This window comes from Carcharhinus amblyrhynchos, chromosome 29 (assembly GCF_965287045.1).
Source record: "Carcharhinus amblyrhynchos chromosome 29, sCarAmb.v2.hapA, whole genome shotgun sequence".
Taxonomy (NCBI): Eukaryota; Metazoa; Chordata; class Chondrichthyes; order Carcharhiniformes; family Carcharhinidae; genus Carcharhinus; species Carcharhinus amblyrhynchos.
Genome location: NC_137352.1, coordinates 11,253,396 through 11,266,950, shown reverse-complemented (window position 1 = coordinate 11,266,950; position 13,555 = coordinate 11,253,396). Strand labels below are relative to the sequence as shown.

Here is a 13,555-nt window from a genome sequence, read left to right as displayed (position 1 = left end):
GCCAGCCTCGCCCACCCCAGTTTCAGGGCAATCGTGCTGGTCAAGTGACAGCCAATACTCCAGTTGTCGCTGAACCAGTGATTTAGAAAAGTTCATCAGAACTTCCTCCTTTTTGTACCGTATGCTTTTTCTTAAATAAAGCTCAGAATCCGTACGCCTTATAAGCCAGCTCCTCAGCCAGTTCTCTCCAACACTGGAATTCAGTTTCATCAATTCCGCTGAACAGTTTACATCCAGGAATATTTAGTACCCACTTTACCCCATTGGATCCAGGTCTCTGTTAGTGCCACAACTTTATACACACTCTGATACCAATCACACAAAGGACATTGAGGTTTTGTGAGGATAGGAAGCAGCCCATGTTCAAACAGGGAGAATCAGAAGCTGCTGACGTTCGAGACACATCCAATTGAACATAAGGACCAAGAGTGTGAACTGGAGGTCTGCCCATCATCCCCGCATTCTGTGTCCCTGTTTGAGGGGGGGTGCAGGGGCAGTGTTCAATCAGAACATAGGACAGAGCAGCACAGGAGCAGGACTTTCAGCTCATGATGTTGTGCTGAACATGACGCCAAATTAAACCAACTCCTTCTGTCTATATCCCTGTATTCCTTAGATATTCACAGTAAGAAGTCTCACAACACCAGGTTAAAGTCCAACAGGTTTATTTGGAATCACGAGCTTTCAGAACGCTGCTCCTTCCTCAGGTGAGTGAGCTGTGCTCTGAAAGCTCGTGATTTCAAATAAACCTGTTGGACTTTAACCTGGTGTTGAGAGACCTCTTACTGTGCCCAGCCCAGTCCAACGCCAGCATCTCCACATCATTGCAAATTCATGCGCTTATCAAGCCGCTTAAATACCCCTATTGTATTTGCCTCCACCACCACCCCGGCAGCGCATTCCAGACACCTACCCACTCTGTGTAAAAACAAAACTTGCCCCTCACATCTCCTTTGAACTTTCTCCCTCTCACCTCAAGCACATGCTCCCTAGTATTAGACATTTCAACTCCGGTCAGAATCTTTCTCCCATCAACCTTATCTACACCTCTCATAATTTTATAGACTTTTTAACAAGCAAAGATTCTGGACGGGATTTTCTAGCCGCATCCTCCCGAGACAGGAAATTCCCACCCGAGGTCAACAGGCCTTTAAACTGTCCATCAGATTTCTCGCCTTGCCCTTGGCAGTTCCCGTGGTGGGCGGGACTGGAAAACTTAACCCACCAGATGGAACCGCATGCATGCGAGACGCTCTAACTGGCAGGCAGCAGGGAAAGAATAGTTTAACAGGCCCCTCAGAACCATGGAGTGAGGCACAGCAGTTAGCATTGCCGCCTCACATTGCCAAGGACCCAGGTTCAATTCCGGCCTTGGGTCACTGTCTGTGTGGCGTTTGCACATTCTCCGCGTCTGCGTGGGTTTCTTCTGGGTGCCACGATTTCCTGTCACAGGCCAAAGATGTGCTGGATAGACTGATAGGGTCAATTTAGCACAGCCATAGTGTCCGGCGGGGGGGGGGGGGGGTGCGCGCAGATTAGCAGGGTAAATGAGGTCTATGGGAATAGGGCCTGGGTGGGATTGTGGCCAAATGGCCTCCTTCTGTACTGTAGGGATTCTACGACCTTTAAACAGTCCATCAGATTTCTCACCTCGCCCGTGGCGGTGCCCGCGGTGGGCGGGACTGGAAAACTTACCCCATCAGATGGAACCGCAAGCATGCAAGACGCTCTAACCAGCAGGCAGCAGGGATAGAATAGTTTAACAGGCCCTTCAGAATCACGCAGTGAGGATGATGCCAGTCACCAGACAGTCCCACTCCACAGTGCACTAGAGAGAAGGAGTAACCTCACCCCAGCACCCAGGGACAAATCTTAGAAACATCGTGGATCAAACTCTATTCTCGTTACCTTGGTAGACTCTGCAGTTACCGTGACCCTAAAGAGATACATCGATACAGCCATTCCTGCCATCATTGAGAGCAAAAGTCCGTGCCGAGGATTCCCGTGACTTCGAAGGCCATGCTGGAAGAGATGGGCAGAAACGACAGGTTTTTTTTTTGTTTATTTATGAAAGTGTGGAACGACTGGCTTTAGAAAAAAAACACAATGAGCTGGAATTTTCCAACCATTCACGCCGGCTGGATTCTCCAGTCCTGCCGCAGTGAACAGAGATTTGGCTGAGGGTCAAATTCTCCATCCTCGCTGGCAGCAGCAGCGGGAACAGCTGGAGAATTCCAGCCAACAGACTTAATACAATTGCTTAATGTCACCTGCAAACATGTCGGGGTGAAGAAATGCAAGGAATGTAAGAGACAACTAAAGAAGAAAGTTCTCCCTGGAGGCCACAGTTTTGTACAGAGGTATCAAACATGTACAGTTTTGGTCTCCTTACTTGAGATAGGGTATACTGGTATTGGAGGGGGTGCAGAGGAGATTCACTAGGTTGATTCCGGAGTTGACAGGGTTGGCTTATGAGAGGCCGAGTAGACTGCGGCTATACTCATTGGAATTCAGAAGAACGAGGAGAGATTTTATAGGGACGTAAGATTATAAAGGGAATAGGGAAAAGATAAGATAGAAGCAGGGAAGTTGTTTCCACTGGCAGGTGAAATTAGAACTAGGGGGCATGGTCTCAAAATAAGGGGGAGCAGATTCAGGACTGAGTTGAAGAGGAACTTCTTCACACAAAGGGTCGTGAATCTGTGGAATTCCTGCCCAGTGAAGCAGTTGAGGCTACCTCATTGAATGTTTCAAAGGCGAGGATAGAAACGTTTTTGAGCAGTAAAGGAATTAAGGGTTATGGTGGGTAAGTGGAGCTGAGTCCACAAAAAGATCAGCCGTGATCTTATTGAATGGCGGAGCAGGTTCGAGGGGCTGGATGGCCAACTCCTGCTCCTAGTTCTTATGTTCTTATTACAACAATGTGTCTTGAGCCTCACAACTACACCAATTTCCATGTCAGTCAACTTGAACGCCTTATTATACCTCCTGAGACCAAGGGGGCAATTTAGCATTCAACAGATTTAATGGGAGACTGAGAATTTGGTGCCAATGTGTCGTGGTATTAGGAATCTAAACTCCCTGATGAGGCCCCCCCACCCCCCACAGGTCATTACTTGGCTTGCTGGGGTAGTTCTGCCTCCATTGGGGAGAACATCTCCCCCTCCAGAAGCTGTCAGGGCAGCAGCTCGCCAATCTCAGCAGCGCCACCAGGAGGGGTGGCCACTGCTGGAACTACAGGGAGTCCCCAAAGAGAGACACCAGGGACCTGGATGCAAACAGAATTCCAGCCCAAATTTCAGGGCAGCCAGTCCCCAAGGTGCAGTCACTTTTAAATGACACAAACAGCACAGCACAAACTAAAGCACAACGTGACAATACATTGCGAGGGCAAAAGTAAAATGCTGCAGACACCGGGGTTAACATTTCAGCTCAGTGCTGTTTCTGACATCATTCTCACAGTACTGCTCCTTCACAGTGCCAGGGTTCGATTCCTGGCTTGGACCAATGTCTGTGTGGAGTTTGCACGTTCTCCTCGAGTCTGCGTGGATTTCTTCTGGGTGCTCCGGTTTCCTCCCACACTCCATAGATGTGGGAGTGCGTGTGCACGTTAGGTGGATTGGCCATGCTAAATTGCCCCTTAGTGTCAGGGGGGTTAGCAGGGTAAGTAAATGGGGTTATGGGGATAGGGTCTAGGCGGGATAGGTTGTTGGTACAGGCTTAATGGCCTCCTTCTGTACTGTAGGGATTCTATGTTAATTCTAGCCTCTCCCAGAAAAGGATCACAGTCACAATGTCTGCTATTCATCGTGCATACACAACTGGGATGGGGGTGGCGGGGAGAGAGAGAGATTAAGAGACACTAGTCTGCTCGTAAATGACTCCAAGTTAAACTCCCCAAAGACGGGCCACACTGAACTCAGTGATGCAGTCCAGCTAGCTCTGTTCCCGAAATAGTAACTGTCATTACCAGGACAGAAACCTTGAATGTGTCAATTATCATCTCACCCATTTAAATCTTGTGGAATAGGCAGCAAAGCAATGAAACCTCCAACAGCAAATGATTGTAATGAGGTCCCCACTGCAACACTGTGACCAATTCCAGCATTTCACCAAGGCTGGGGAGGTTTTAGAGAGAGTGCGCGCACAAACGACTTACCAGAATGGTTCGAGGTTAAAAGAACCAAAGGCGACGCGAGAAAAGACGTTTTATTTTTTTGGAAACACAGGGGGTGATTCCCCCATCCCGATGGGCATGTTTTTTGACGCCTTGGGATGAGAGAAGCACACGTCAGCTATTTTGCAGGATTCGCGCCACGTGTTCCCGACACATCCTCGTCTCCCACAGCCAGAGAACAGACACAATCCTGATCGCACTGGAAACCAGCGGGAAGAGAGGCAAGTGATTTAAATCAACTTTTAAATGCATTTTAAAATGTGATTATTGGGCCTAGCATGGAACTTGCTAGGCCCGACAGCATCCCCCTGCCCTGCCAGGGGTACTTTGGGGGGTGGGGGTTGGACAGCAAGGGAGGGGGGAGTGGTGCCCCTTAGGCATGGGCACCCTGGCAATGCCAGCCTGTGCCATTGGCACTGACCAAGGGGCAAGGTGCCCATGTCCAGGGGGTACCGTGACACTGCCCACTGGGTATTAGGTAGTGTCAAGGGGACGGGGGCTGTTATAGACAGGGCTTAGCAGCGATCGGTGGGGGTGGGGGGGTCCTGCTGCAACTCTGCATGGGGATTGGTCTGGGCTGGAGGGAGGACAGCAATCTGTACGGGCTGGAGCGGGGGTGGGGTGGGGTGGGGAGCGTGTGGAGCTAGGGGGCTGGACATCAGGGCGTTCCTGGACAGTGGTGGGGAGGGAAGGTGACTGGGTCTGGCCCGGGAATGCTTGTGGGGCCCACGATCAGGCCGTGGGCACGGGGCTGGAGGGGTAGCATTGTGGGGGTTCCAGGCTGGCCAGCGACTGAGCTGGTTAGCAAAATGGGGAGACTGACAGATCGAGGCCACTGCGCACGGATAGAGCTGTTGGGCTCCGACATGAATAGGCAACCCCCCCACCCCGCACCCCCCCACCCCTCGTGTCCAACGAGGGGCATACATGCGATGGGTCGTACTGGGGCTGCTCTTGGTTGTTCGAGATTGGCCTAGTGCTTCATGTCGTTACTGTGTGCCTAAACTGGACAAGATACTGGGCAAGACAACAGCTCAGTGACTATCACTGTTTGCTGTGCAGACACATGGATTTGGGCCGGTGTCTGTGGGAGTTTGCGCATTCTCCCCGTGCTTGCGTGGGTTTTCTCTGGGTGCTCCGGTTTCCTCCCACACCCCACAGATGTGCTATTAGGCTGACTGGCAGGAATAAATTGTCCCTAAGTCAGTTTCCCTCAATCTGGATGGCCATAAAACATTAGACAGGGGTCGTGGGTGGAGAGGGGGACGGGTGGTATTGAGACAGCGGCGTGGGCTCGTTGGGCCGAAGGGCCTGTTTCCCGGGCTGATTTTGTTCTTTGTTCACCCCCACCCCACCTCCCACACAGCTTTTAATTGTGATCTCTGTATTGCAGAGTGCGGAGATTCGGGTCTGAAGTTGAACAGTCGGGATTCAGGCCAGTTTTCTTGCTAATTCAGCACATTTGGGAGAACTGCCCCCGCAGCGTGGTTTCGATCTGGAATGGACAAGAATGTGGCGGAGGCAGATTCAACCACGGCTTTCAAAAAGGGAATTGGACAAAAAAAAATGCAGGGCGACTGGAACAGGGCACAGGAGCGAGCGGGACTGGCTGAGCTGCTCTTGCAGAGACTCAAAGGGCTGAAATGCCTCTGTCGTCCTCATTCCATACTCTGGGAAAAACAGTTTTAGATCGTTGGACATTACAGACCTCCAATCACCCACACAAAGCAGTCTGGACATACATACCCGAGCGACAGCCCTGTCTGAGAGATATCCAGCAGCAACACTACCCAGCAGGCCTCCAACCTCCAAGGCACTCATAAATGAGCTTCCTGCAAGCAGCAAACAGCATAATCACTGACCAGACATCTGAGTCATTGCTGGAGATTCAACAACATATACTTGATGGGGGAAAACGGGCAATTATAGACTGGTTAGCCTGACATCGGTGGTGGGGAGAATGCTGGAGTCGATTATTAAGGATGCAGTAACTGAGCATTTGGAGAGTGGTGACGGGATCGGTCCAAATCAGCGTGGATTCGCTAAAGGGAGATTGTGCTTGACAAACCTTCTGGAGGATGAGAGTGGATTAGAGTGAACCAGTGTGTCTGGAGTTTCAAAAGGCTGTTGACAAGGTCCCACACAAGAGGTTAGTGAACAAAATTGGGGGTAATGTATTGACGTGGATAAAGAACGGGTTGGCAGACAGGAAGCAGAGAGAGTGGGAATAGTGGAAATAGAATCTGAAAGGGGTGCTGATTGGATACAATGGCAGTGCTGAATTCTCCCTCAGTGTACCCGAACAGGTGCCAGTGTGTGGGGAATTTTCACAGTAACTTCATTGCAGTGTTAATGTAAGCCTACTTGTGACTAATTAATAAATAAGATAAACAGGACCTTTTCAGAGAGGCAGGCAGTGACTAGTGGGGTACCACAGTGTTCAGTGCTGGAACCCCAGCTGTTCACAATATACATTAATGATTTGGACAAAGGAATTGAATGCAATCTCTCTAATTTTGCAGACAACAGTAAGCTGGATGGCAGTGCATGCTGTGAGGAGGACGTTAAGAGGCTGCAGGGTGACTTGGACAGGCTGGCTGTGTGGACAAATACTTAGCAAATGCAATATTAAGTGGATGAATGTGAGATTATCCACTTTGGTGTCAAAAACAGGAAGGATGATTATTATCCGAATGGTGGCAGTTTAGGAAAAGGGGAAGTGCAATGTGACCTGGGTGTCACGGTGCAACAGTCACCGAAGATTCACACGTAGGTACAGCAGGCAGTGAGGAAAGCTAATGGCATGCTGGCCTTCACAGCAAGAGGATTTGAGTATAGCAGTAGGGATGTCTTGCTGCAGTTAGACAGGGCCTTGGTGAGGCCACACCTTTGAGTAATGTGTGCAGTTTTGGTCTCCGAGTCTGAGGAAGGACATTCTTGTTATTGAGGGAGTCCAGCAAAGTTTCACCAGACTGATTCCTGAATGGCAGGACTGACATACGAGGAAACACTGGGTCGACTGGGCTTGTACTCTCTGGAACTTAAAAGGATGAGAGGAGATCTCATAGAAAATATAAAATCCTGATGGGACTGGACAGGCTAGATGCGGGAAGAATGTTCCCGATGTTGGGGAAGTCCAGAACTAGTGGTCTCTGTGCATTAATAAAGGGTAAACCATTCAGGACTGAGATGAGGAAGAATTTCTTCATTCAAAGAGTCGTGAACCTGTGGAATTCTCTACCATGTCATCACAGTATTAATGTAAACTTATGTGTGACTATTAATAAATAAACTTCCAACTGAAATAAAACATATTTTACATTCTCTTCCTTTCAGGATCGTTCCCCAGTTTGTCAAACGTCTTACCTAAAAGTGCACTTTGTCCCTTCTCCTGAATGAGGAAGAGTTGCCCCCAGTCAGTGCAACAAGTCTTCACCCCAAACACCACCAGGTACCCGATGTTCAGCACCCACAGGTACGGGGTCAGCAGCAGTTCTTTGATGGTGCTCTCATCACCCGCAGAACCTGTGACACAGAGGATGGTGGGGGTGGGGGATAACAGATAGTAAAAAAGGGAAATCTTAATGGGCCAGTGATCTCGAAACACCTACAAATCAGGCAGGCTTTGCTCTGCGTTAAATACTCTGCAAGTGACGACAACTATATCATTATTAAAATATTACACTGGGCATAACCACAAACATTGCTCTTTTCACCATGATTTCCAGTCAGACTTTTGGCACTGTTGTGAATCGCCACGTCAAACTTTCCAACTGTAGTCCAGCCATTAGGCAAAGGCAAACTACCACAGTACCTTACTGAGTATAATTAGGTTACATTGGGTAGACTGGCCGTGTTCAACTGCCCCTTAGTGTCCCAAAATGGTTAGGTTAGCCATGGTGGAGTTACGGAGATAGCCAGGTGCACCCACCCATCCTAAGAGAAACTGTCAGAGAGATGGTCCAGAGTCAACGGGCTGAAAGGAACGTTAAATGAAAATGTTGTTCTGGGAGCTAATGATGCACTGCAGCCCCAGTTGAGCCACTGGACAGTGAAAGCCTCAAGTGTATCAGTGAACATCGTGCACTCTCAGTAATAAATTAAACAATGCCCTTCACCAGTGTGCATCTGAGAAAGATAATAAATACTGTTGACGTCATGATGTTAGAACAGGAGGACAACACCACTGATGACCATCCTCCTTTCCTTGAGATGGAAGGCTTAGCCTTCTCTACGACAGCTGCTAAACCCACTTCAATCACTGAACATTAAATAAGATTTAAACTCCCAATCCTTGCCTGTATCCCCAATTTACGTAAACGCAGTTACTGACAGAACCTATTCTTTAGAAAGAGCACTTTATCTGGTATTAACATGATCGCAAGAATGGGTTTTTGTAGGCTAATGTTTGAGATCTTTCCACGTATGTCCCACGAAATAATTGGTATAATTGCTCTTTATAAATGTACCTGAACACTATGTACCAGACCAGACTGCGCCCATTGGGATGGTGACTCATATAAATACCTGCTAAAGACAAGATGTGTTTTTAACAAGCATTTCAGGGACAGGCTCACTTGTCGAGGAAACATTACTACTGGTTTCTGAGGCTGCAAGGAATTTGTGGTATTGACGGGGGTTTTTGGTTAAAGAGTGGTTTGCTTTGCTTTCCAGTTAATACAATTTCTCTCTCCCACCCACTCCTCATTTTTTTGAATGATTGGGTGCCACAAGACATCAACACAGGAGATGGCTTGCTGGGCACATGTTTGGATTCCTCAGTGGCTTGACTGTAACAACACAAAAATACTCCGTTCCACAAAAGAGTCAACTCTTTCCCACTGGAAGATTAAGTGGTTTAATTCCTTGAGCCCGTTCTGCAATCATGGTCCATCTGTGCCCAAATTCCATGTTGTCCATCTTTACCCCACATCCCAAAACAAATCAACCAATTGTAGACTTCAAACTAAGAATTAATCTTGCATCAAGTTAAGATACAGGATCTCCATGATCTAACTGAATGGAGAAACAGGCCTAAGGGGCTAAATGGCCTACTCAAGGGTGACACAGTGGTTAGCACTGCTGCCTCACATTGCCAGGGACCTGGGTTCAATTCCAGCCTTGGGTCACTGTCTGTGTGGAGGTTGCACATTCTCCCCGTGTCTGCGTGGGTTTCCTCCCACACTCCAAAGATATGCAGGTTAGGTGGCCTGTCCAACCTAAATTGCCCCTTGGTGTCTCAAAGTGTGTAGGTTGGGGATTAGCCAGGTAAATGTGTGGGGTTATGAGGGAAGGACAGAGGGTTAGGCTTGGGTAAGATGTTCTGTTGGAGAGTCAGTGAAGACTCAATGGGCCGAATGACCTCCTTCTGCATTGTAGGAATTTCATAATTCTATAAGAGGTGAATTGGCCAGGCTAAATTGTCCTTTAGTGTCTAAAGATGTGTAGGTTAGGGAAATTAACAGGGTAAAATGCTCTGTCAGAGAGTCAGTGCAGACACAATGGGCCGAATGGCCTCCTTTTGTCCTGTATGATTCTATGATAAGAGGAAAAGCTAATGGATTCTATAGAATAAAGCTGGGGAAGAACTGGGGATCAAGCTGCTCAGGCAATCTAATACTTGACCATAACGTACAGTACCTTTCTTGCTTCCCTTTTTTGGGCCTGGCTCCACATTGGGTAACCCAACATCCATGGGCTCATTAATTATGAAGATCAGACATACGAACGCCACCCCAACTGCGATAGAACCAGAGAGCGAGAGGGTTACCCGCCAGCTGTAGCTAAGGGCCATCGTCGTGGCGATGATCGGGCCCAGGCTGCCTGCCATGTTCATACTGGTCGACAGAACAGCCCACCATGTTCCGAACTGTGCCGGTTCAAACCACTGCGAAGAAACACAAGCAATCAAGCAAAGATCCTGAAGAACGTGCACATTAGAATCATAGAACCCTACAGTGCAGAAGGAGGCCATTCAGCCTATCGAGTCTGCACTGACAACAGTCCCACCCAGACCCTATTTCCGATACCTCACATATCTACCATGTTAATCCCCCTGACGCCAAGGTTAATTTAGCATGGCTGATGAACCTAACAAGCACATCTTTGGCGTGTGAGAAGAAACTGGAGGAAACCCACGCAGACACGGGGAGAACATGCAGACTCCACATAGACAATGACCCGAGGCCGGAACTGAACTGGGGTCCCTGGTGCGGTGGGGCAGCAGTACTAACTAGTCCGCCGCCCCCAATACATAACAGGGTCGGAACTGATCTTGAGACTTATTTTCCCCTTCCCAATTGGGTCCAACTGAAGTTTCAGTTTATTTCCTTCCTTTCCCCATCAGGGCTACCGCCAGCCTGTTCCAAGAATAAACTTTCTCCTCTAACTGTTAATTACCGTTGACTGACACTTTCCTTTTTTTAATCTTTCTGACTTTAACGGTTCATAAAATGTTTGAATCCACCATTAAAAGAAGAACGTTCATTCTTCACGGGTGGTCATGTCCTGTAGAACCCAGTTTGATTTATAACTGGGTAATTATTGCAAACAACCGGAACCCCATCAATCAAATTTGAGAGTGTTGAGGTGTGCCATGCTTTTGGTTGGGTGTTTGGCTTCAGAATGCAGGCTTGTGTCACTGGGGGGGAATGGCAAATGCCAACAGCCTGGCAAACAACCAGAAAGTACCCAGCTCACGCTGCAACGAGTAAAGTAATATCCCTGCAACAGCCACAGAATGTGCAACTCAGCCTCGCTCTAAAAATACTGCAACACCAAATGTCACGACCTGAACTCCAGCCTGAACTGTAGAGTCAGCCACAGAATGCGCTAACTATGCCAAAATTAAATGGCCTGGGTTATAGAAAGCACGGTGCCTAATCACTGTTCCATATAATTTAGAATTATACAACCTACACATTTGGCTTTAAAAAAAGCAAGCACAAGGTTAGCAACATGGAAAATAAAAGTAGGCGAAGGCATCTCGACTGCAATTTTCAAGTTCCTACATTGTCGACTTTGCACAGTCCCAATCAATGTAAAGTTGTTTGGTACAGTGATAATTGATACAGGGTGAAAACTAGAAAGGAAGGTAACTTGTCGATATTCTAACCCTAATAGTGTTGAAAACAGTTCAAATCTGACACACCCTTTTTTTTGTTTATTTATTGGTGTCACAAGTAGGCTTACATTAACACCGCAAGGAAGTTTGTGAAAATCTCCCAGTTTCCACATTCAGTGCCTGTTTGGGTATACTGAGGGAGAATTTAGCATGGCTAATGCACCTAACCAGCATGTCTTTTGGGAGGAAACCGGAGCACCTGGGGGAAACCCACGCAGACACGGGGAGAACGTGCAAGTTCCACACAGACAGTGACCAAGCTGGGAATCAAACCCGGGTCCCTGGCACTGTGAGGCTGCAGTGCTAACTACTGTGCTGCCTGGGACACATTTCTCTTAGCTGGACATTTCGATGCTGTGATAATTGCAATAATGATGTATCAGGTAGCAATATAGTGCCACGGTGCAGGGAACAGCACGGATGCCTGTTCGTATTAGGACTCCCGCACGAAACAGATGGAGAAAGATTGAGGGTTTCCTCTGGATGCTCCAGTCTTCTCCCAAAGATGTGCAGGTTATGTGGATTGGCTATGCTAAATTTCCCCCTGGTGTCCCAAGGTGTGGAGGTTAGGGGGATTAGTGAGGTAAATACGTGGAGTTACAGGCACAGAGTGCAACGTGTGGACCTGGCCAACACACACTTTCAAAGAGTCACTGCAGATGCAAGGGGCCAAATGGCCTCCCTTCACAGTGTAGGGATTTCATTAAAAAGAGGTGAGGAATATGGTTAGAGTGCCTCACTTTCTGGCCTAACCAAGAATATCCAAGACTGGACATGGAAGCTGGGGCCTTGTTAGACCGCGAGCATCATCTCCACATGGTATTTACTCAAAATCAGTTAATTTGTTTTTGCTTTCTAACTAACCCTGAACCCAGTTTACTTAATATTATTTTCACATTAAGTCATGGTGAGGTCTTCTGCTGCCTCTGAGGTGTACAGCCAGCGGGTGGGATTCCCCAGTCCTGCCTGCCTGGAGACTGGAAATTCTCACCCGAGGTTAACGGACCTTTTAATGGTCCATTGAGTTGTCCGTCCTGCCTGCAACAGTTCCCAAGGCGGGCGTGATCGAAAAATTTACCCCAGTGTCTCAGAACTAGCAACCTACTGACTGAGGCTGTGCCCAGATTTCAGGGCACAGAGTTGGACTGGACAGGTTCACAGACAGCAAAGCAAGCAACAAGTGAGGTGGCACAGTGGTTGGCACTGCTGCCCCGTGGTGCCAGGGACTTGGGTTCGATTCCTGGCTTGGATCACCGTCTGTGTGGAGTTTGCACATTCTCTTTGTTTCTGCGTGGGTTTCCTCCTGTTCCTCCCCCTACAGTCTGAAAGATGTGCTGGTTAGGTGCATTGGCCATGATAAATTCTCACTCAGCGTATCTAAACAGGCGCTAGAGTGTGGTGACTACGGATTTTCACAGTAACTTCATCGCAGTGTTAATGTAAACTTACTTGTGACACTAGTAAATAAACTTTAACTTAAGTCAGGTATCAAACAGTGCCAATGCAGCACCTAGCCAAAATGTCCAGGTAAGTTGTTTTTAACATTTTACTTAATTAAAAATTGATACACAACACATTCTAAAAAATAACCAATTTTTGGACAACTCTGGCTTTTGGACAGTGAGATTTGAGACATTGCACCCAAAAAAAAGGTGCCTCCTCCAGTTTAATCTAGCAGCAATCAGCAATTTGTGAATGGTGACACTCAAGATGTTACTCAATAGTGAGTTATTCCCAGGGAGGTATCAAGGTTTGTGGGCAGTCCTCCCTCCAATTTGAAGTTATCGAATCAAACAGTGCACAGAGGCTATTCGGCCCATTGAGTCTGCACTGACCACAATCCCACCCAGCCCCTATCCCTGTAGCCCCACATATTCACCCTGCTAGTCCCCCTGACATTAAGTGGCAATTTAGCACGGCTAATCAATCTGACCCGCACATCTTTGGACTGTGGGAAGAAACCGAAGCATTTGAAGGAAACCCACGCAGACATGGGGAGAATGTGCAGACTCTGCACAGAGAGTGACCTAAGCTGGGAATTGAATCCAGGTTCCTGGCATTGAGGCAACAGTGCTAAGCACTTTATCACTGTGCTGCCCTGACACACTGACAAGCATTTTTAAAATGCGCTGACAAGTTAGTCAAAGTCGTGCTTGGGACAAGTCCACTTTGAATCAGCCACGGGAGGGTTAGCCATGCCAGGTTATCACACAATTCCGAATACTTGGTGACGTAACTGCAAGCAGATGGGACAT

General features: G+C 48.0%; 1 protein-coding gene across 3 annotated transcripts in view; it reads right to left on the bottom strand.

Annotated features, from left to right (window-relative positions):
* LOC145359766 (glucose-6-phosphate exchanger SLC37A4-like) overlaps nucleotides 1-13,555 on the bottom strand; it is a 36,467-nt gene that overhangs the window by 10,060 nt on the left and 12,852 nt on the right. For all 3 annotated transcript variants that reach the window (XM_080214544.1, XM_080214543.1, XM_080214546.1), the window contains exons 4-7: nucleotides 9,818-10,064; nucleotides 7,544-7,702; nucleotides 5,924-6,009; nucleotides 1,909-2,022 (exon numbers count right to left, since the gene is read on the bottom strand). In XM_080214544.1, coding sequence (XP_080070670.1) covers nucleotides 1,909-2,022; nucleotides 5,924-6,009; nucleotides 7,544-7,702; nucleotides 9,818-10,064 — 606 coding nt within the window. The remainder of the gene's footprint in view (nucleotides 1-1,908; nucleotides 2,023-5,923; nucleotides 6,010-7,543; nucleotides 7,703-9,817; nucleotides 10,065-13,555) is intronic.